The sequence below is a fragment of the Castanea sativa genome, chromosome 3 (assembly GCF_040712315.1).
Source record: "Castanea sativa cultivar Marrone di Chiusa Pesio chromosome 3, ASM4071231v1".
Classification (NCBI taxonomy): Eukaryota; Viridiplantae; Streptophyta; class Magnoliopsida; order Fagales; family Fagaceae; genus Castanea; species Castanea sativa.
The window spans coordinates 55,968,011-55,992,926 of record NC_134015.1 but is presented as its reverse complement, the minus strand read 5'-3'; the positions used below and the strand labels follow the sequence as shown (position 1 = coordinate 55,992,926).

Sequence of the window (24,916 nt, the reverse complement as noted above, 5' to 3'; positions counted from 1 at the left end):
TATTAAACTCAACATGTCTTTTATATAGTAATTGATTTGTCCTTGAGATCTGCTTCATGTCTGTTAAAAGGGTTTTGAAATTTTGCTTACAAAAAATTAGCTGGATATGAACATTTTTAAGTAGTTCTTGTTTATTGTAAAATATTACCTTGACAAATTTTTGTTGGAAAACATTGGTAAATTTTGATTTTCTTAGTTAATACTAACCCATATTGATATAGCTTCAGTTCATCTAACACTTGCTTAGCTCGATCATAATTTTAATAGAAACAGTTCAATTTGGAAAGGTCAAGAAAGAGCAAGAATGACTTCAGCTTGATTTACCCATAAAAAAAAAAAAAGCAATCAACTCGTATATTAATCATGTTCTTAGAATCATGCCTACATTTACAATCGTTATCTCTTATAAACTATGACAACAAAGATTTAAAAATTGATGCCCTATAAAGTTCTTTACTTCTTTATCATAAAATGATTTAAAAACTTCAAATTAAGGTACGCGTTAAGATTACCAAAAAAAAAAAAATCTACTAGTTCCCGGAACAAATAGTAATTACTAACTTAAGCATATGAGGATTAACAATCGGCACCACACCAATGTTCCTCATATCACTTTATATATATTGCATTTGTCCGTTGTCCACAAAAAAGAAAAAACCATATCTTTAACAGGTGAATATTTATGCTTAGCAGTCTCAAATAGGATGTGCAGGCCTGCCTCTTCTTTGAGTGGGTGATTCACTACGAAGGAGAAGAAAATGCTAGATCAAGAAAAGGGAGCAGTACATGCCCTTTGCCCCACGCATCAAACTAGCTCGCCTGGTCCCACCCACTTTGTTTTAGAATTAGAAAGAAAAAACATGACAAAACTTAGATAAAACTCCTTAAATAGTATAGACAATATTCTCTCGTTAAATTCGACTATACGAATAAATTAATCAATAATATTTAGAAAAAGATAACATTATTTATGTAAGTTTCACCTTAAAAAGTAATATCTTAAAATTTTAAAGGATCTTAATCCAAAAGAGAGAGAGTTAAATAAGTGTATTTAGAAAATATGCTTTTTATAAAGTTTGTTCATACCCATTTAAAAGCAAATGAGGTTACCTAAAATTATACACTTCCATAAAATATCCAAATAATTACAAGATTGAATATTTACTCATCTACTATATCCTCACTTTGTGACTTTTAGCTATAAAAAAAACAAAAAATCAATAAATAAATAAATAAACTCAAACAATAGGCAAAGTGTGACAACTCACAAGCTATCATGACCATTTAAAATAATAATAATACAACTAATATAGTATATATATATATATAAAACTTGCCCAACAATTTTTTTGCCACATCATAGACTTCATCACCAATTAACTCACCTGCTTCATGCCTCCATACCATTTTTACACTTGGCAATTTCACATCAAACTTCCTCTTCCCATAAAGTCTCTGAGGACTAATCCGTCATTTCACTCACTCTCTTTTTTTTTTTCTTTTTTCTGATGGGAGTAAATCCATTTGTTAAATAACCAATTAGATTGCAACTAAATTTTTATTAAACAAAAAATAAAAAATAAAAAAAAATTATAAAATGGCATTTTTTTTCCCGTATCTGCGGCGTGGACTTTTTGCTGAAATTCAGATCCAAAAAAGCAAAGAGCTTTTCCCCACAAAAAAAAAAAAAAAAAAAAAAAACAACAGACACATACGTATGATATGAGAGAGTTCTGATATATTAAAGTTGTTGTGTTTGTTTGAGGTTGTTTGTTTGTTTTTTCATTTTTGTTGGGAAAAATCAAATGGGAAAGAGAGAAGAACAGCCACAACCACCGTCAACGACGTCGTTTTCTTCTTCTACTTCTTCATCTTCTTTACCGTTAAAACTAACGGCGTCTTATTCTTCTTCTTCTTCTTCTTCGTTGTTACGTCCCACGATAACTCTTCCGCCGCGAACTTCGATGGAAACTATATTCAACGGCGGCGGAGGAGGTGGCGGCGGCGGTGGGAATAGTAGTGGGTCGGGCTTGGGCCTAAGTGGGCTGGGCTTTAGCCCGGGGCCCATGACTCTTGTTTCCAGCTTTTTCAACGATAACGATGACTGCAAGTCTTTCTCTCAGCTCCTCGCCGGAGCTATGACTTCTCCGGCGGCTCAGCGGCCGAGTTTGCCTCCTCCTCCTCCTCCTCCTATGGCTGTCGAAGATGTTGGAGGAGGAGGCGGTGGCAGCGGTGGACGTGGAAAAGACGATGATAAGTCCTTCTCCGGCGGCGGTGGAGAGGAAGAGTTCCGGTTTCAGCAGAACCGGCCGACGGGTTTGGCGATATCGCCGTTGTCGATTTTCACAGTTCCGCCCGGACTCATCCCCGCTGGCTTCCTTGACTCGCTGGGTCAGGTAATTCTCAGTGTTTTTGGGTTTTTTTTTTTTTTTGGTTGCTTGTGGCAGTTTGTGTAATTTAGTTTACTTTCGTTAGGGTACTTTGGGAAAGTTATTTGGCTTTGTAGAAATGGTTTTTGTTGTACTTTTTTAGTATGTTTGTTACTTTTTCCTGTTTGGTTGCCGAGAAAATTTGAACCTCTTGGAATTTGATATCTTGGGAAATGGATTGGATTTTTATTATTATATTATTGTATAGGATAATCAATTCGTTAATCAGTTCATAAAATCTTATCCGTTCGTAATTAAATGAATGGTTCAAATTTTGTCACATCATCAACATCTTAAACTGGAAAATCAAAATAGTGGTGTGATAATCAAATTTTGTTTAAATAATTATGAGGTGGAAAAATCTGAACCCTTTATTCAAAGGGTAAAAGTTTGGGTCTAATGTTCCTGTGCACTGGACCTGACACGATGTAATCACGTGTCTATATCGTATCGGGTCCAATGCATTGGAGCAATAGAGCCAAGCTGCGTCCTTATTTAAACTATGAATGGTTAGGAGTGTAAGAACTTGGACAGTAGAGTTACACTAATTTGCAACTATTGAGTATCTCTTGTCTTTATAGAAAAATACTAAAGCTACTATTAATTTTATTGCAAAACAAATAACATTTTTCCCCTTATTCGCTTTCTAGTATTTGTTGGGAGCATGAATATTAATAGTGAGGAAAATGGAAAGCTTCCGATATTAGTTAGTTTGTGTCACCATTTTTTCATTGAGTCAGTCCAACAATGTTTGGTCCATTGTGTTGATTGACATCACTTTCTAGCCTGCCCTATTCTAGCTCTAATACCTCGAAAAGTTGTAGAGAGAGAGAGAGAGAGAGAGAGAGAGAGTTTAGAAGGAATTGAATTCACACTCAGTTTTTACCAAAACAAAACATGAAAACTCAGAATGAATTACTTCAGAGGCTCAAAAGTCCTATTTATACACACAACTCTGTGAACTGATTGAACTAATCCTATAATTGATTAACCTAACTAATTATCTAAAATATTCTCTAGACTCTAATAATCTCAATTGCATTTCAGAAACAGTTATTACCTATTGCCTAATCACCTTTAGCACTAGCCGCAAACTTAAGCACTTTTAACTCTTGCTATAAAACAGTTACTGTGATTGAAATCATGACTGAAATGCACTGCAATGTATAACTCTAAGCAGATATTGGAGTCCTATTTCCATGTCCAAATTAAGATTGGGTTATTTTGTTTTTGCTTCATATACATATGTGACGTTGTAATGGGGGTCTCTAATATGTCCTTGAAATCCTAAGTTTGCTACTTTATCATAGCCATTCATTCTTTGCAAAGATCCTATTGAAGGTGTCCATCGGAGGATTTGATATGGAATCTGAATAAAATTTGAATTCTTAGCTAATAAGCATGTTCATTAATTTAGTGAATGGTATTTTTTTTTCTAGTAAATGAACCTAAGTTATCTCTTTGTGATGTTTTTTCAACTCCCAAGATAAGCACTCCAACTTAAGCTGAAGAGGCTAACCTCCAATATATTCTTCTGATATTTGAGAGTACGAGTGATAGTTAGGCTTATATTGATTTTGCTTCTAAGGATTAAGATGTTTTCTTTAGAATCCTCAATGCCTAACCCTTACCAAAAAAGAGGAACATATGAATTCAAATGAATGTTTGTGAAGTTATTCATGGGTAAGAGGTTTGTATGGTTTATATTAAGGGTCCGGTCTATTTTAAAAAACTTTTTATGAGAAATTGAAAAAGCTATTAAAAAAGTTAGCCACCTTTTCATTTTCCCTTAAATAGTTACCTAAAATGGTTTACTAATGTATGCCTAAGGGCTTATATTAGTAAAACCCTTATATCAATGCAATTTGAACAAGGATAAATTTATTTTTCTTAAAATTAAAAAATAAAAACTTTTTCATGATGAAGCAGTTTAATTTGTTGTACAAAAAACTGGCATGGATATGGTATAAAGGTACAATATGATACAGATAAAATGATACTGCAATTTTGGAAATATCGAGGATATATTCTGAAAGGGACACATTAATTAATTAATATATAATTTTTAAAGCATGTATTCTGCTAATTTTTAGTTTAAAGATAAATGAAGATCAAAAGGTATGAAAATTGCCACTGGCTGCTTGTGTAACTCATCAATAAAAAAGGCATAAGATAATCAAGCTAATTTAAAATTTAAAAAGTTAAAAAGAGCACATGGCCCATGATCCATGCCTGATATTTGTAGAAATTTGAAGGTTTTTAGCTGTCTAAAATACTAGATCTTGTATTCTACTTTTGGATTCTTTTTTCCTTTTTGTCCTTTAGAAAGTTCACTTTTCATCCCCAAATGTAGTCATCCCATATCCAAGCATATACTAAGCTGCATCCCAACTTTATTGTGGATAAAAAAGGAGAATTTTCTTATTTTTTGATATCTATCCAATACACCTCCATACCAGATAAATTTCAAATACAAGTTCCTTTGGCCATTTTGAAGTATGTGCTTCTTAGATTGTGCTTTATAACCTCCAATTCCAAATATATTACTATTTAGAAGTCAAAACTCATTCTCGTAGTGGCTTCTTATTTTTGTGATTCATGAGACGAGTAGGGACCCTTGGGGATGACTCACCAGCAAGCTCTGGCTCAGGTCACAGCTCAGGCTGCACAAGCTCATACCCATGTGCATATTCAAGCTGATTATTCATCTTCATTATCGGCAGCGCCTGCTACATCATTAACACAGCTTCCAGCCTTTACTACCAATACAACTGCACATCAGCAGGTGCCACCCTCGATACCAGACTCTGGCGTTGTGAATCAATCATCTGATTTCTCTCATTTTGATCAGAGATCCCAACCTTCTACATTTGCTGTTGATAATCCTCTTAACGATGGCTACAACTGGCGGCAATATGGGCTGAAGCAAGTGAAAGGTAGTGAATTTCTTCAAAGCTATTACAAATGCATATCTTTAGGTTGTCCCGTCAAGAAAAAGGTTGAGCGCTCTCTTGATGGCCAAGTAACTAAAACAATTTACAAGGGGCAGCACAACCATGAACTACCTCAGAAGCGTGCAAAAGATACTGGAAATTCTAATCTGGGAAATCCAGACTTTGCTAGCCTAGTTCAAAGTGGGAATTTGAACAAGTTGAAAGAAGAGACAGGTCTTTATTTAATGTCAAAGAAGGATCAGGAATCGAGCCAAGCTACACCTAAACACTTATCTGGTACGACTGAAAGCGAGGTAGTGGATGATGCTGAAACTGGAGTAGATGAAAAAGATGAAGATGAACCTGAAGCAGAGAGACAGTACGTCTAACTCTCTCTTTAAAAATCTAAATATCTATCTGCTTCTGCCTAACTGGCAATTTTTATAATTTCTAACAGATCTTTGTTCCTTATGCAGGAGTACAGAGGTCAGGGTTTCAGAGCCAGCTTTTTCACATAGGACTGTCACAGAGCCTAGGATCATGGTGCAGACAACTAGTGAAGTGGATGTTTTAGATGATGGGTATAGGTGGCGCAAATATGGACAGAAAGTTGTCAAAGGAAATCCTAATCCAAGGTAATATTACTTGTCTTATCTTTGATTGCTATCTCTTGATAGAACTCTAGTGTTTGCTGATTCTAAGATCTGTGCACACCATCCTTCTGAAGATGATTATAAATTGATAGTATAGATGTTCTGTTAAAAATTGTCAATGAGAAAAAAATGGTTTTTATAATATATTCAAGCTTTCAGCCGCCCCTAACACTTCCTGAAAACTCAGCCACAAGTTTATATCACTTTGCCTCTCTTTCATCAACTCTTATGATTGCTTTCTTAAAAACAATAGGTAGAGAGAGAAGGAATATGTGGGACTGCCAGTGGTAGGAAGGGGAAAAGAGAGGGAGTTAGGGACGGTTGAGGGTGGGGTGGGGGAGGGAGAGATCTTATGATTGCTTTCTTACACTCCACTCCCTAACATTTCAGAACTCTTAGTCATAAATTTATATTACTGTTATTATTCATGCTTGTTTAGTGCGCCGCATGTGTGTGTTGAGGATCCATAGTCAACCCAAAAACTTTTGGGAGTTGAGAATAAGGCTTGGCTATTGTTGTGTACGCTTGGGTATTTATTCCTGGCCCATTTGAGTTTAATCCCCATGGATGCATGTGTAACCTGCAAACTATGTGCATCACCTCAGCCTGTGGGACTCAGATCAATGTCTCAACCAAATCATTTACCTAAATACGTAGGAAAACAACAATTTGGATTCTTCTAGAGTATGTAGTTTTTGTTTCATAAGAGCTCTTTAGTTGCTTTTTTGTATTCTGTTGATGTGAAGTGTGCTTCTGTTGTATCTAATTAATTTATCCTTAATGATTGTGTTATTTCCTTGCTACCTGGATTGTTTTTCCAGAAATTCCTTATGCATCTTTTTTCTGATCTACAGAAGGTATTATAAATGCACAACTGTAGGATGCAACGTCCGTAAACACGTTGAGAGGGCTTCATCAGATCCTAAAGTTGTCATATCAACATATGAGGGCAAGCATAATCATGACATACCAGCTGCTAAAAGTAGCAGCCACAACACAGCCAACAGCATTGCATTACAGTCAAAACCAGACAAAGTTCTGCCTGAGAAGCATTCCTTAATTAACAATATGGGTCTTGGGAACAATGAACAACAGCCTATAGCACGTTTACGATTGAAAGAAGAACAGATAACTTAGTTTTTCTCGTGAACATGGAGAGCAGTGGGCGACAAATAACATGAAATTTTGCCATTCTCAGGCAAAAGCTGTAAGTTATCTTTTATTAGATCTGATTTTTCACACTTTGAGGCCATAATTTTGATGAAGGCCCACCTTTCCAACTGCCATATAGAAAGAGAGGATAATGGAAAGAAAACAGAGAAGTTGGTTGAAGACAAGACTTACTTGGGTTGAGGTTGTAATTGTTGTATGTAAACTAGTGTAAGCAGCAGTATTCTATTGCGATTCTATATTTCCGTGCATTCTTTTGTACATGAAAATATAAGTATTTTTCTTCCATATAGTTGCCTGTGCATTATTGATATTTTAATGAATGAATGTTCAAGGATTTTTTTTCCCTCTTTTTAAAATTTTAGTGTGTGTCCTTAAATTTGTTTTGCTTCCTGTTTGTTGTGAGTTTGTAGGACTGTTTGGTGTTCCCTTTGATCTACATGGTCTCCAATCTTTTCATTTCTAAATTGACTGGATAAGATGAAATTGTAGACTAGTTAATGGAGTGCAGTGCACAGAGGAGTTAAAAGACTGATTTTGCAATATGTTTTTCTTCATCTCCTCCCAGCTTAATTTCAGGCAACAAGGTGAGTCGCTGCAGCAGCATAATCTTGCATTTCTTTTACCATAAGATGCATAAATCTTATTTTTGGGCTGATTCAAGGATCAACAGGAGGCCGAACTGCATCACACTTGACCAATACGAAAGCCCTGGATGTCACAATGAGCTATATCTCTTTGCAATTGTTTGAATATGATTGTTTTTTTTAAATGTCATTATTTCACTTTTGGTATATGGCATTTGCATTATATGAGACCTTAAGCTGGTGAGGGAAGAGATGATAGTAAAATATGTGATGCACAGTCTGTTAACAAGGAGGTGGTATTATTATTATTACTAATCGGAAATGGACGGGAAAAATGTAATATAATTATTTTATAAGAATGTAATGTAAAGTTCACCCACATTCCATATTACAGTAAGTTTAAATTATTGTTTAGAATTGTAGAATATTTTTTCCTTTCTAAATGTAAGTATAATGCTATTTTTGAGTCAAAAACTGATGATGCAATTTACAAAAAGAATCAATTTAAGACCTAATTAGTCCAAAATGGACTGAATAGACCGAATTAGAATCGAAATGGATCAAAGTTGATCAAATGGACTGAATACTAAAATAAATTAAGGTAGACCGAAGTTCTATGTTGATGTGACTCAAAAGTCAAAATGAGTATAATAATAATAAATATTACGTTTCAACTTTTATATATTATATATTATATTATATTTTTACATGAAATCAAGCTTCATTAGAGCTAACTTGATACAATAGACCCCAATGCATCGCTTCTAAATTCTAATCACATACAACAAATGATTAGGTAAGGCGACAATTTACAAGACCATCGTAGTTATTAACTAAATCCCACTTACTAGGAGGTGGTAGTTCGTATCAATGGGATGTACTACACCTCATTCACATAGGGGTTGTCCACCCATACGAGAGTGGGCCCAGTGGGGTGCTGTAAACCCACTACGCGTGATACCCAAAAAAAAAATTTTAAAAAAAAATTTAAAAAAAAAATCATAAACAATTCGTATATAAGTTAACTTCAAGTAAGTTTGGTTCATCTTTTATGTTTCGGAATTTTTGAAAAAGTCCTCTCTCTCTCTCTCTCTCTCTCTCTCTCTCTCTATATATATAAAATGTTGGATTCAAGTTTTATCTAGTGTAATTTTAAACAATATTACACAAACAAATAGTTTTTAATTGACTGCAAGTTTTGTCAAACTCACCGTTAGATAACATTATCTTTGTATATTCTCCATACTTTAGAAAATTTCAAGGTGATAAAAAATTAATAGCTATGTCATCAATAAATTGTTTAAATTCAAATTTTTATAGTTTAAAATAATGCATAAAAGATTAGTTTATGAATCGAATAGTAAATTACATTTGGTTGAAATTATATATGTATGGTCAAAGTTTAATTACAAAATTGGTTGTAACTTAAGATTACATCCTTACTCAATAAAATAAACATTACTACATATTTTGAAAATCTAACCGTTGAATTGCATGTTCTTCATGCTCTTAATACACATGCCAAAATATTTTTTTCCCATTGTTGGACTTTGTTTCTACTAATCCAAAAGTAACTAAATTTGTGCAAAAATACCATATTTATAATCAATGTAGTAACATTATATTTATAACCTACATTGTGGTATATATTCTATATAATTAAAAAGATTGCTAATATGATAAATAAATATAAATTTTAAAATTATTTATTTTAAGTGGTTTATTAATTAATTATTCAAGTATAATGAAATTTTGATGTCAGTTTTCTAAGATTTATATGAGAAAAAATTGATTATAAATATGGTATTTTTGCACAAATTTAGTTGCTTTTGCATTAGTAGAAACAAAGTCCAACAATGGGAAAAAAAATTAATTACACAAAACCAAGAATGTAAAAAGCAATTTTATACATACATACATACATACATATATATATATATATATATAGTGATAGATTCAAGTTATACCTGATGTAATTTTACAAAAATTACACATTTTATCTATCGTAAATCTCTAAGCAATCTAACTATTTAAAAAACACTATCTTACTTAATGTTTTAGTTTTCTCTCTCTTATTTATTACCATAAATTATGAAATTCTATCATATTTTAGTATTTTCTTTATGTGGCTAAACCATTAAAAAAAAAAAAAAAACTCCCATGTTTTCTCAATCTGTGACATCCTCTTACCATATTTAAAAGAAGAGTAAATGCGAGAGACCCAAACAATCTTGCAAACTTTTTACAAAGTGTTGATGTGATGTGGTGTGGTCCATGTTAGCTTTTAAAAACAATTATTGAATGATGCTTTTATTTATCAATATGATATTTGCATTTATATTTTTTAATAGGCATGAAACAAGCTTATCTATATCAGTCATAATATCACGTAATTTTCAAATTTGTAAACACATATAGTACTGGTTTGGATCAAACTTATTATTGCTGCGTCTGCGTATTGTTTTTTTTTTTTTTTTTTGCTGCGGGGGACAAGCGCGCACTGTTCATGTACGTTTTTAGCAATTTTTTATTTTGTCTATAAAATAGAACACTAAAAATTACAATTTTTTACAAGTAAAATTATTGAAATATTGGAGGAAATTAACAAAATGCACCGCACATCAAATGAGAACTCGACTAATTGCAACTCAAAAAGGACAATGTGAAAACGTGAGAATTATGTTTCTTGAGACCAAAACGTGCGATGTTGAAATCCTACCAAACACAAAATTCTTCATTTATAAGCTTGACTGCGCATGGCCACCAAACCAAACAAACATAAACATTGTTAGAATACAGAACACACAGCTTCAACAATGGTATAATGAAATTGCAGTTTAGAGAGATAGAGAAAAGGATTGAATGAATTCTGTATTGAATGAAAAGGTATAAACAATAATATAACTCAGCCCCTTTTATATACACAAACCAGGGCGGGAAAATTGTAACTACCCTAATAGACTTGACAGTTGTATTCAACTAACTAACTCACAACTAACTAGCTAGCTAAACGTGAGGGGGAGTGTTAGAAATATGTGGTTAAATGATTAAATTTATCATATCTCAATAATTTAAGCTTTTAGAACAACCAGTAACTTAACAAACACAAACACAACACCCCTTCGATCTGATCGCTCTTTTCTCTCTCTATCTTATTTCAGAGTTCACTTTAAAACTCAATCCTCAATGTCAAATGTAGCAACACAAAGATTTCCCCGAATTTATCTCTTCTACACCTATTCACTTTTTTTGTTTTTTGGTTCAAAAAAGGGAAACAAACAGGCGCTTAATTAACATTTCATAGATAGATTAGAGTTATTGATAAATCATGAAATAAGTGATTTACCTTTGAGAATTTAAAAGTATAAAATTGAAAATTTTAAAGTAAATTTCCTAAGCTTTATAAATAAATCTGCCCTGGGCGATTTGTAAAAGTGAATTAGAATCACTGTATGTCAATAGTAAAACCAAAAAACAAACTCACTAATAATCTTGTAGCACGGATAACTAAGAATGTAGTTTCCAACTTGAACATAATTTAAGAACAGCTCATTTTGTGCATCTAAAAAATTGATTTTTCATCCATTTTATTTAATTCTCTCTTCATTTCATTTAAATGTGTGGTAAACTTTTACATCATAAATGCCTCTTTATTTTTCTGTTACAGAAATCATTGGCTCTAAATGCATTATCCTGCATGTGCCTATCCAAATCAATCATCTTTCAAAGTTACAATTTATTTTTGGTATTTGACCACTATTTACGAAATCAATCTTGTTCAAACGCACACAACAGAGTACTTGCTCTGGCAGTTCTTCTGGTTTCTGTGCCTGTCATCAATATTGAGAGAAAAACTTGGTCATTTTTTAACAACAGTTGAACAAGCTATCAAATGCTCAAAAACAAATCTTTAAACTGGTATGCAATAACCAAAATCAAATTTTGGAGTTATTTTGTTCAACAATACGTAATTGGTAAGACAATTACTTTACCTGGATGGTTAAACCCATATCAAGTATCCCGTACTTCAAACGGTCTTGAAATGATTCGAATCCTTTCCTAGATATGTAGCTGAAGCTATGTATGTCAAGGTCAATTTCAAAGTAATTAGGCCCCTGGATAATGAGAGACACAGCAACATTAGTTTGATGCCATGTTAAGAACCTGATGTTTGTATAGGATTTGATACTATGATTCTCTATTGAAACATTAGCACAAGTTAGGTCAAATTTCTCAACTTTTTTAGACACATTAAAGGGTCTAAAAATGACTCACGGCTACAGCAGTCCTTTCATCACCTCAAAACGTCTGATAATAAGAACTAAAAGATACACTTCGTTATAACTTGTAAGTAGAAAAATAGTAGAGCTTGGAATTCCATAATCTAACACAGTACTTGAGGTCTTAATAATTACATTGGGAATGGTATGATGCTATTGGTAAAGAAAGTGAACTTGGAAGTACAAAAGAAACTTCTCTTTACCTTGAAGAAATTGTGTTGAGGGCGTGAAAGCACTGGCTTATCATTATAAGCATGTAAAAGCTTCCTTTCAGTAGAACTCAATTTGAGGTCCTCAGGATTAACCACTCTGGCCAAAATTTTTAGTCTTTCCCTAAAGGGAATCATGGACTCCTTCCCAAACCCTTTAACCTTTTCCATCTCATCGTCAACAAGTCTCTGTGAAAGAACACAACATGAGCACTAATTTTGGATAATCAAAATCATATATATGGAAATTATATGTAAAGATGAGTAAGTACCTTGATGCTTTCCTGAAAATGAGGAGAGATCTCTTCATCAAAATGATCGGATACTTTGAAATATAACACAAGGCTCATGCCTTCCCCATCATACTCACCATGGAACATGGTAGCAGGGTAAGTAGGAAGCTGTAACAACACCAAAAGCAATTCACAATAAACAATTGAGATCCACTATTGTATGCGTAAGTTAATGGCATTTAACTTGAATTTAACCACTACAAACCGAGTATCCACTCTAGCAAACCAACCTACAATTGCCAATATTACAGAAAATTTTGTTCCCTATCACTGTTCCATAGCAATATACACTGGGAAAAACACAACAATTCATTGAAAAAATAAATTCAACACAGTTTTATACATATACTACAAGGATCTAAACGAATTCACTAGGGTATTATTGTGTCTTTTCTTCCTCCCTTTCTCTAGATTACAAGCATGGTCCATGTCCTAGATGAAAATAAATGAACTATAAAACAATCTATTAACAATGACCCTTAGCGACTCTGAGGAATAAAAAACTAAGCATATGAAGGATCCTATAGGATATCCCCCTTCAAAATCGGACGTGAAAGTTTCCGTTCATCCAGCTCAAGTAGTTACACCAGAGAGTATTTTAAAATAGAGAGAGAACCTGTATATTAACAATTAGCAATGCAGGCACTTTCTCGTGTGCTTTCACAGAAGGAAGTTCAAGGTGTTGAGCAATGTGATTTATCTTTTGAGGGCAGACAAATAAATCAGCTCCAAATGGTACATATGGGCTGCAGTCTGGAGCAGGGAATTTCTGTTTATCTCTGCACAATAGATTGTTAATATTTAAACCGTCAAACCTTCACTAGAAAACAAAGAATGGATCAAATCACCAACTGATGGAAAGAAGTACTGATTAACATGCCTGAAATAATTTTCGCCACGGAGCTTAAAAATTGAAGGTGACAACGGAGACCAGCATCCTGAAGTTGGCTTCTCTCCTGGTGAACATGGAATCTGCAGTCCAGCTTTGGGACCATATAGAAATTTCTCAGATGCACCTGCCAATGCGCTTTGATGTTTAGTATTGTAGGAGCTAGCAGTTCATACATATTAACACATGTACTTAAAACACATTCAACAACCAAAACGCCTATATCTATTGCCAAAAAACTCCATCACATGCCGAAGCACAATTACATTTTCCTGGCAAGACATCTAAAATAGTGCTGAAATTTAAATTCTTTACCAAATTTCTTGATTAATGACACATTATGTTAACTCTAAAAGCTTTCTGTACTTACAATATTCTGTCTTTTCAATTCTATCTAACGACTTCGTCTTAAAAGAATACATGATAACTGCAGATTGCTTTCTTTGTAGTGAAGGGGAACTTGACAAAGTTTGGCAAGACTTCAAATTGTTTTCTTGTGCTTTCTCTCCAGGGTTATGTGCACCTCCATCTAATTTCAGGTAGCTTCCGTAAAATTCCTCATACCTACATTCACTATCTACAAAGCAGGATGCAGTTTCATACTGGAGCAATTGAGTTGCATTACCTGCTGAATGAAAAGAATCTGGCAGCCAAAAAGACCATTGACAAAGTCACAAACAAAAGCATATAAAAATGAAAAAAAAAAAAAAAAATCCTTCTGCTCTGATGAGATGCAATTTTATTACCTCCATGTAAACTACTGTATTCCTCATCTGAATCAGATTCTAGAACACTAACTGAGTCAAACCATGCTTCTTCTTGGCATATTCCTGAAATTAATTGATTATTTGTGCTCAGAAATGAAAGCATTTGCGTCAACTAGAGGGAAGAACGCAAATAGTCCATTCCACAAATTCCTAAACCAGCAAGAACTACCATTGACATATTTATGTGATTTTAAATTCAAATTCTCTCAAAAAACTCACATTGTAAAGTCTAAACTAACTTATTTGTTTCTATCCTTAATAATTGAACCAACTCCTAAACCTCTCCACTAAAATTCAAAGAAGTTTAGGTACTCATTCTTGATATCTTCATCTTTTCCTTTTCTTATGTGGTTGTTAAATTGCCATACTAAGAGAGCAAAAAAGAAGGTACCATTTGCACCAATTTGACTTTGGTTCCATTGGAGCTGGGTGAGATGAAATGCCTTATTAGAAACTTCAGATATCCTATGGGTGGTTGCAGCACCATTCTCGAAATTGAGATGAACAAACTTGCCAACAGCAAAGTCTCCTACACAATTTCCAGCATCAACAATCCCGTTCAAAGGTACATCAGGAATGGAAGTGGAAACCTTGCTGTGGCCTTTTCTGTATCTACGAAAGTACTTCTTCGGCGTCTTAACTCTACTATTTGACTTTGAGGTACAGCTACCCATTGTGACAACTATACTTTACAACTTAAAATAAATTCGTATAAGTTGCCAACTTCACAGATAGATCAGGCACAGTGGATAACTCCATGTGAAACCAAAAATCTGCCCTGCATTCCAGCAATAAAATCTTAGATTAAGTATATAATGAACAAAAAGAAAAGCAGGAAACTTGGTCAATTTTAAATCACAGCAACCTTCATCTTTCCACATTCTCACAAGTGACAATATCAGTCATTAAATCAATAAGCTATGGAAATGAAAAATACGCACATAGGATTCAGAAAGGCCAGCTGATTGAAAAACATACAAAATATAGGGTTTTACAAGCCATCAATGGAAAACCTTCAAGTGGATAAACAATTTAGTAAAATGTGAAACATGAGAAATTCAGCTTAACCAACATGAAGAAATATTAAAATAATTGGAAACAAGGGTACACACTAGCAGTTCATGATTGTCTCAATGACCATCAACTTAAGCAAAAACAACAAAATTCATTGGTTCAAATGCCAACTAATCTGTCTAATCCTAAATACAGGATCATCAAATTGATTCCTCAATAGGTATAATTTTGGACTGAATGCTAAAAGGCTGGAATCCTTAACACATTTCCTTTGAAGAAATTAGCATACTTCAATTAAGAAACCAAATTCAAACCATAGCTACCTATACAAAAAATTGCCCCAGATCAATTTATTGCTCTAGTGATTAACTAATTCAATATAGCCAAACCTTTGTTATTAGTGCTACAACCTCTCAAGTGAATTTCACATTCCCATAGAAGATTACAGACTACACATAATACTAAAAAATCAAAATCCCATTTTGTTTTATATGAAACCAAGCACAAACCTTCAACACATTCTTAGAGAGAAACAGTTCTTGACTCTCCATTTGGTTGGCTTCCTGGCACAAGAATCACCGTTTAGATGCGAAAAACAAAATTCATGGACGATATATCACATTGATACTCCCCTCCATCAAATCACACAATCCTACTCCAACTCTGGAGTAGATAACCTGAACAACCCCAAACATTAAAATTTAATAATAATGAAATTAAATCAAATGAAAAACAAGTGGTTGAAGAGCTATGCAAGGTCTAATATGAGAAACAAGTCACTACCTTGTAAATAACATAACCAAAAATACAAACAGAACCTTGAAATATATGCATACAAGAGAATGAAAAACCAATTATAATGAAAAAAACACAATGAAGCCTGAAAGAAATTTTCATTTTAACTTAAAAACGTCAACAAACTTTGAAAACAAAACTTTCTATACAAAAACATTTCTATCTGATTCTGTTTTTGCATCATTGCCAATATATGTATGTATATATTGAAAAAGATAAAAATAAACAGAGAGACACCTGAGGGAAATGAAGAAGGTGGCAATTCATGCGTGAATGATAGAGGAATCGTCGTTCCAACTCAGGAACTCGGATTCCTCTCTGTTTTTTGCTACTCTGTTTTTCTCTGTTTTCCACTCTGTCTGTGTGAAAAAGTCAATGGAAAACAGGAAAAGTGGTAACAAATTCCAGAGAGAAATGAAAATGAAGAGAGAAAAAGAGAGAGAAAGGCACGCAGAGACACACACAGACAAAAGAAAGTCTTCGTTTTATATGGGATCCTATTTGCTTATTTACTTAGTTTACGTGCTCCTTTTAAAACTCTCTCTGTTTTAGGTAGAAATTTGTTTTGGTTTATAAGGACAACATAACTTTGATTTTTTGGGTCTTAAAATAGATTATTCTGTTTTGAATGGAAAAGATTTTTGTTCCTATTTTAAATGGAGGTATTTCATTTTCATGGCATTTTACAAATCTCTCTTTAATATGTTACCATATGAAATACTTTAAGGAGTTTTAAAACTAATAATGTAATAACTTTTTCTCAAAAAAAAAAAAAAAGCAATAAATAAATTTTAGTATTGCTCCAACATTTTTTTTTAGTAAACAGTAATACTTATTAGAAAACACACGAAAATAATAATAGTGTTTTAAACTGGGTTTATAATACATTACATAATCAGAGTATAACTACAAAAGGATCTAACATTTTTAGTTGTAAACTGGGGTTCTTTTAACTAAATACCTTAATCTTCTAACTAAGATTGATCATGTCTGTTCTTTTTTGCTGTTTTATCCTACTACACATGCTTTCGCTCACTTGATTTAAATCAAAATCATTGTTATTTGCACATGACCTAATCATCTTAAGCAATTTATCCTTATATTTTCATTAATAAGAATTATCCCTAACATATAATTTTATTAATTTTTTAAGGGTAAAATATGAAATGTAATAAAATTTCATGACAAATATTGTATTTTAGGTTTTTGTTTTTTTCTTTGCTTTTGTTGCTTATTTCACCTGAGATATTGCGTAGGTAAATGACGTTATGACATAGTTTATTTTTAATACAACTATGTACACTCAAAGTTATCAAATTTTTACCATACCAATCAATACAAAGGTTTTGTAATTTTACCTTCCCCTAAAGACATGCATTTGCTTTATTTATTTATTTATTTTTTTTTTTGAGAAACACATTTGTTTTCTTTTTTTTTAAATACTAAGTATTTTTAATACACACGGGAAGAAAAGATAATGTTTTTTTAAAGAAACTTACCGTGGTGTATAATGTATATCTAAAAGACCTCATTTGTTTTCTTTTAATGTAATGACTAAATGAATTTTTATATTGGTGCTATTACTGTTGATGCTATGAGCTTTGAATAATTTGTTTTGAATAGATATTATAAAAACCTCTTGATCCAATTGGAACAACTTTCAATAAGGAATATAACTTTGTGTATAATACTCATGGTCTTCCTCCCATGTGTCTACATTTATGAAAACAGAAGTTTAGAATTAGAGACGGTTCACTCATTAATCATGATTGTTTTCTTTTAATTAGATTATTTTTTTAAGAATCACTTTTAATTAGATTATAATTATAATTATACTCTAGTTGTAGTATTTTAATCACACGTGGCTCGTATTCTTAAACGTGTAGAATGGTACTTTCGATTCTGAGGCCAGGTTCATTGAATAATGATTAACACGATTTTATACTATCTTCTTGATTCCATGGTAACTTTATTAAATATTTTCTTTGTTCCTCATTATACTATATATATATATATATAATAATAGATTAATAGTAATAATACCTTCACAACTAAGTTTCCATTGCATATATTTTCAACCAAAAAAAAAAAAAGTTCCCATTACATTAGGATTATCTTTTTGGAGCCATTTGTAATAAACTCATCTAGTCGTCTGCCTTTAAAAATAATTATATCAAATACATAGATGATACCTTCAACCAAATTGTATAACAAAGTTTATTAAATTTTTTATCATTTTTATTAGCAATGTAAAAACTAAGAAACTGCCATCTTCCACAAATTATATTTATATGTATAATTTTTTTTTTCTTCACTAAATCATAACCACACATCCACCTCTGAGCCATAAATGTTAATACTTAGATATTTTATGATTTCTTTTATAATAATAATAAATAAAATAAGATATTTTAGTGATTGTGTAATGAAAGGGTCTATGCTGAATTATTGGTAATTAATTCAATCAATTGCATACCTAAAATACAGGAAGAAAAGAAGTGCACTAAGAGAAATTAATTAGGATGGTTTGCATAAATTTGACTAAGCTTTTTTTGAGAAGAATAAAGTTGACTAAGTTGATTTAATGTACACAAAGAAAATGATAACAAAAAAAGTTTCACTGTGTCTCCTAAGGGCTTTGCAACTAGTGTATAGAGAGTCTTATAGTGGAAAGTGAGTCATTGACAATTGTTCCATCCATACAATCATTAGATTAGAATATCTCAAGTGTGAGAGTAACATACTATTGAAGAAGCCAAAAAAAGAGGAGATGAGAAATTTCAACAGATTGGAAAAAAAAAAAAAAAAATTCCACAAAATTGGGCTCATACCCTTACAAGAACACAGTCTACATAAAGTCTGAATGCGTATTCTTGCTTGAAAATATGGACCGAAATTTGTTCAACTTTTAGCCGAAATAGTAAGAGTATAGTAATAAATTATATACAATATTCCTCTCACATGCAATGAATTCTATATTTATATAAGAGTGATATTGCATGTAACTGTTACATAAAATAATAAATAAATTTTAACATCTACACCAAAGTTAAAGGTTTTTTTTTTCTATCAATCACCGCACACCTTTGATACAATGGTCACTTCACAAGTATAAGTGCTTGTGGGATATAGGGGATAAGGGCCGGAGTTCAAGTTTTCAGAAATGAGTTTTACACACATATACACTTAGATTAAGCAAGAATAAGAATTCTATCTTGTATTAAAAAAAAATCTTTTTCTATTAAAAAAACAAACTAGTGGATGTATCTTCCACCTAAAAAAAACTATTGTATCTTATACAATTATTTGATTTCCAAGAAAGTTCATGAACAAATCAAAATTAAAAGTTAGCTCAACAAGCCATGAAATATTTGTAGAACAATAAGCATTGAAGGTCACCATCATAGCAAGGTGGCAAGTAATCAAACTTTAACTTCAGTTCTCTCTGATTCTCAAAAAAAAAAAATCAGTTCTCTCTGTTTGCGGCAGATAGGTGACAATAATGTCTCTTTCTAAAGACCCATTAATTTGATTTGATTATATAGTGGCACCCTCAACCTCTCGTCCTGAGAATTATAGGCAATGATCTTTTAGCTGGCATCAGACTAAATTAAACTCGGCTTGTCTCAATATGTGGCTCCCTCAATGAATAAAAGAATTCCTATTGATTTTGACATCCCACAACTTCTAATAAAGGCCATAAAAATACAAAACATTAGTGCTATTTTTGTATTCATAATCTGATATATATGGAGTATGAAAAATGTGAATTGATTACTGATTACTGATTAGATATATATGTATCTATTTGTCATTACCCATTTGGAGGTACTTTTGCTTTCTTTTTGTAATTAAGCTCAGTTCATCATATTTGTTGCTTTCAAAAACCCCCCAAAACACAAATCTAAATCAATTCATGGTAGAGAGAAAATTAAGAGAGGAAATTAAGAGAGGAAATAAAATTTGTAAAGTTGGGTTTTGACTTTTGAGTACCTCATGGAATCATGAAATCTTTTGGGTTTTGATATTTTTAATCATCATTTAACACATAACTAGTTTATAATTCTTATGTAAAGAATAATCATAATCATATACATATATAAACGAAATATTTTTCTTTTGTAAGTAATGAATTGTATACATTTATAGTATTTACATAGAAGTATAATAAATTCTAATTTAGTCTTTTATATTTTTAATATTTAAAAAAAAACACTTAACACAAAATTAGAATGTAATTAATTAGAGGATACTTGACATAAAATTTGGGTATATTTTTAATTTTAAAGACGTTTGACATCAAATTAGTGTATAATTAGAATGACACTATAAAATTAAAATCTAATTTGAAATTTTAAGTAAATTTTCACTTTAAATATAATATAATATAAAGATTGCATGGCAATAGACACCGCACACGTCCATTGTTATCAACTTTTCATCTCTATGAAGATAAAGTTCTTTTATAGCTGTGCTTTTGCATCATTGAACACCTAAGAAAATAAAGAACTAGAAAAATCACATAGCTTTCGCTTTTGGCCCTTCAAAATGTTTAGCACGAAAAGCATGGCCCTTTGTCTGTGAACAAGTGAACTAATGGTCCCTCTTCTTCATAAATGGTGCATGTGTGCATATTTATATATATAACAACTTTTGGTATACAATATACAATATTCTTTACAACAATTGATTTTATTATGTTGACATGATCAGTTGCGATTGATTCATTATTAAATTGTGTTAGTAGTGAATTTGGTTAAACAAAGTGACGTTTCAATCACAAACATAAGTCATGTTGACAGTTGTAAAAAGATATTTACGTCCCTAATATGATTCTTAAAGTTTATTTTTTTATAATTCAATACCTAAGTGACAGAATATTTAAACCCTGAATATCTTTATTGTAAACACTAAAAATTGCAAGTTGTGGTACAAGACTATTAAATATAAACATAAGACAATACAAGATTACTTTAATAAGCATTAATGCAATGTTATAAAGTGGGGGTCCTTGGAATAGGAATATTCTGAGTCCACCAAATTTGAAGACAATGGTTAGGAGGTTTTAGGCTGAGATTAGGCATTGTATTATATTATAGTTGAAGACTGGTTGAACCCGTGTGGTCTTCGTGGTTAGGCAATAAGGGGATTTGGTATTGGTCAAGGTTGGTTTGTCCCTATCCCACCAACCAAATGAAGAAAGAATCAAATGAAGAAGAACTCAACTCTCATACATGTCTTATAAGTCATAGCAACTAGATTAGGTATTGAAATTTTAGACACTTATTTCATCGCTTTCAAACTAATTTAAGTTCATAGTGTTCAACTATGTAATACAGTCAAACAAAATAATTAATCAGCTATATATTATATATATTATACCTAAGGCCTAAGGGTTTGTCTGATTGTAACTTTTCTAAATGATTGTGGGCTAATAACAAAAATTTAGGTTAACTCCACTAGAAATGAAACAATGATTACACTTTTCTATTAAGTGTTTGTTTGGCAAAAATTTCGTTTGACAACTTATTTTATTATTCAGCTTATTTTTGCTAATATTCATGACTCCACTGCACTTTTTGATACTATTCATGGGCTCTACTATACTATTCCAGCTAACTTTTACTTTTATCTACAGTACTTTCAGCAAAAAAATTTCAGTTCAGCAAAAAAAAAAAAAAAAAAAAGATCCCAAACGGACTCTAAGTCACTTTAATTTCTTTGGGTTTAATCTTTTTTTTTAACTTAAAATTAATCCTACCTTAAATACTCATTCTTTTAGATACAACTCTAAAAATTCACTTTTCTATTAAGTGACCTTAATTCTTTGGGTTTAAATTTTTTTTTTTTAAATCCTACTCTTAAAAGACTCGTTCTTTTAGATACAATTATATTTTGGCATTACTTATTTTTTATACAAAACAAATCAATAAAAATAAGCTCAACAAACACACTTCTTATCCCATTTATTTATACTCTCTCTTTTTCAAGTGCACCTTTAGTTTATGCGATCGAATATCCAATGAAAAAGATATCATTAAGTAAATAAAATCCTTGCTATGTCCAAACACATTTGGGGGACAAAGTATATATAAAATTCAAGGGAAGAATCTGAAAATATTTCTTTAATCTTCTGTCGCAAGAACTTTTTAGAGTTCTAAACCAAAAGATTAGCTCTACTAAATTTTAAATGTTATTGAGAGGAGTAAGTGGAGTGTCAACTCATAACTCATTATTAGTGTTTGTTACATGGTATCCTTAAATATTAGGAACCATAAAGTGAACCAAACTACACTTTGATGTTGTTTTTTTGAACTCAATCATTGTGTTTTGGGCCTTTGGCACTCAGCCTCTGGAACACTCGACCACTTGTAAACTTGTTACCTGCACATCCACTACGACCTCCTGCGGAAAGAGATTTTATTTAACTCTTTGTTCTTAGAAGAAATACATATATCTTATCTGTCTAATTGTGTTAATCATCACTATCTTTTAGCCGAGAGCTTTATAGGGCACTTTGCATTTCAGGAGTTTTTATCGGAGATGTTTTAAATTCAAATCTCTCTCTTTTATTGTATTTATCGAATTATCAATTAAAAAAATCATTACAATCTTTTTAACCCTATGTAACTTATTTTGCATCCACTTCCTCCTTCCCAATAAGGAACTCAAATGATACATTAATAAAATTTTTAAATATTATCTTCATCTAATAAAATACTAATTGAGTGGCTGAGTTGGGATTAGTACCTCCAAGTTTCCATCTGTAGGGATTGTTTAACTTGGGGAATTCAATCATCAATGGCATCATAGAATTTCACTCAATTTAGAGCGTTAAGTAATCTTTTGTATACATTTTTCAAATCAATAAAATTTCTACATTTCACTTAAATAAAAAATTATTCATCAAAAGTCATTAAATGAGGTGCTGCAAAATCAACTAATTTAGTAATTTTCATAACCTGCAGTGTAACCTGCCACTAATAAATTAATTGGTAATAAAATGAAGACTGTCCTAGAGGTATTATTAACTTTATTCTTGTTGTGACAAAATGCGAGGCACTTTAATAATAGTATAATACAGCTCTATGACCAAGTCCAATGGTTATATGTATAAGCAATAGAAAAATCTCTTACAGTATAAATTCTGATCTATATTGATTTGAAAATTTGAAAAACTATGTTCCCTTAGAATGGAAGCAAGTACTTGATTCATTGATTAATGCAACATTACAAAATATGGACACTTCGATTTTGGCATATAGAAATGTAGGGTCAATGGATTTACCATCACTAGGCAAAGAGCTTGGCATAATAAATATCAAAATCAAAACCTAGAAAACAGAAATATTTAAAGCGCAGTGGCCTCATTTATGGCAAGAATTAAAAATTTAATTATCAATGTAGTTGAAACTTATAGCTAACTGGTAACATAAGTAGGTAGGTCTCTTTTCAAATTATTAGGGTTTGTACTATGTGTTTCTAATAATTTTAACTATTTTTTTTCTACATCAATAATTAAGCGTTGAAATATTTGAGCTTTGGAAGTATTCATTGAAAACACCAAAAGAGGTAGTTAAATTACAAGACTCTTGGTCTTGGCTCAAAACAAAATCATTTAAAGCACGGTGACGTCATTGATGATAAGAATAAAAACTTTAATTATTCATATCATTGAAATTTATAGCTATCTGGTAACATATAGGGAGATCTCTTTTCAAATTATTAGGTTATGTTAGGATATGTTACATATGTACTCTAAAATTTAAAGAGAAATGCTAATTAATGCTCTTAACGTATTGGTTAAGAATCCATTTTAGGAAAGTTTTGACATTACTTTTATGGGAAATGAAAAAAGCTGTCAAAACATTAATTTTTTTTTCCTTTTTCCGTAAAATTTTTTTTTAAATGGATTATTAACCAATGCCCTAAGGGCATTCGTTAGCATTTCATAAATTTAAATAGTTTAACTTTCTCTTTGATACATCGATAATTGGGTGTAGGAAAATTTGAATACTGAATGTCTCTATTGAAAATATTAGGAGACACTAGTTAAGTAACAAGGCTCAAATACTTAATGTCTCTGTTCAACACTGAACGTCTCTATTGAAAGTATAACTTTTTTAAAAAAAATTACTTCTAAAATAAAGTGAAAAAAAAATGTAAGTTTAGTAAAATAAAAGTGAAGTTTTAAAAATTTGTACATAAATAAATTAATTATTCTTTTAAAATAAAAAAATAAAACCAAACAAGTCTTTCATATAGCTTGTGTTACATATTTCGTAGCTAGAAGTTCTAAGCAACAAAAAACTGGACATTTAGTGACAAAAATTTTTTACCGCTAAAAATACATTTTATTGTAGTGAGCCTAAAGCCCGAAAATTGCTGCCTATTGGCATCGGAACCACATGAACAGCAAATTGGGATCCATACTTAGTAATTCAAATACATTTTATAATGTTTGTATTTTTTATTTAAAATTACTGGATAGTCAACTTACAAATTGGTAATATGTAAGGTAGCATGGAACACGTTAGTTTTTGCTTATTGATGTAAATACCCCAAATAATGCTTGTAAATGAAAAATAATATATAAGTTTGGAAATCAAACCATAAAATATAATTTTACAAATGTAAATTTTGTGCAAATAAATTAGTGGGTACAATTCTTTATATTTGGCTAATGTTGTAAAATAATTACCTTCTTATTCAATCTCCTTGAAAACTCTTTGATTCACAAATTGTGTCAATCATTTGAACACAAAATCTCCTCACTTTGATTAAAAAACAAATAGAACGATCTCTACAATGAAATTGGGATCAATGAACAGTAATTTTGTGTACTGTTCACAGCTAAAAGTCAATATGTGCGGCTGCTTTAAAAAAAAAAAAAAAAA

General features: G+C 31.6%; 2 protein-coding genes across 2 annotated transcripts; one reads left to right on the top strand and one right to left on the bottom strand.

Annotated features, from left to right (window-relative positions):
- The first annotated feature begins 1,645 nt into the window (after positions 1–1,645).
- On the top strand, positions 1,646–7,544 carry LOC142629275 (putative WRKY transcription factor 3). Its single transcript, XM_075803227.1, has 4 exons — positions 1,646–2,396; positions 5,041–5,741; positions 5,839–5,997; positions 6,870–7,544. Exons 1-4 carry the CDS (start codon positions 1,806–1,808, stop codon positions 7,150–7,152), a joined length of 1,734 nt encoding a protein of 577 aa, XP_075659342.1. The 5' UTR covers positions 1,646–1,805; the 3' UTR covers positions 7,153–7,544.
- A 3,813-nt stretch (positions 7,545–11,357) lies between these two features.
- Positions 11,358–16,474, bottom strand: LOC142629279 (uncharacterized). Its single transcript, XM_075803230.1, has 11 exons — positions 16,257–16,474; positions 15,734–15,901; positions 14,602–14,988; positions 14,190–14,273; positions 13,814–14,086; positions 13,435–13,570; positions 13,171–13,333; positions 12,534–12,662; positions 12,256–12,450; positions 11,765–11,887; positions 11,358–11,602 (listed from the first exon to the last, which is right to left on the bottom strand). Exons 3-11 carry the CDS (start codon positions 14,882–14,884, stop codon positions 11,489–11,491), a joined length of 1,500 nt encoding a protein of 499 aa, XP_075659345.1. The 5' UTR covers positions 14,885–14,988; positions 15,734–15,901; positions 16,257–16,474; the 3' UTR covers positions 11,358–11,488.
- Positions 16,475–24,916: the final 8,442 nt, after the last annotated feature.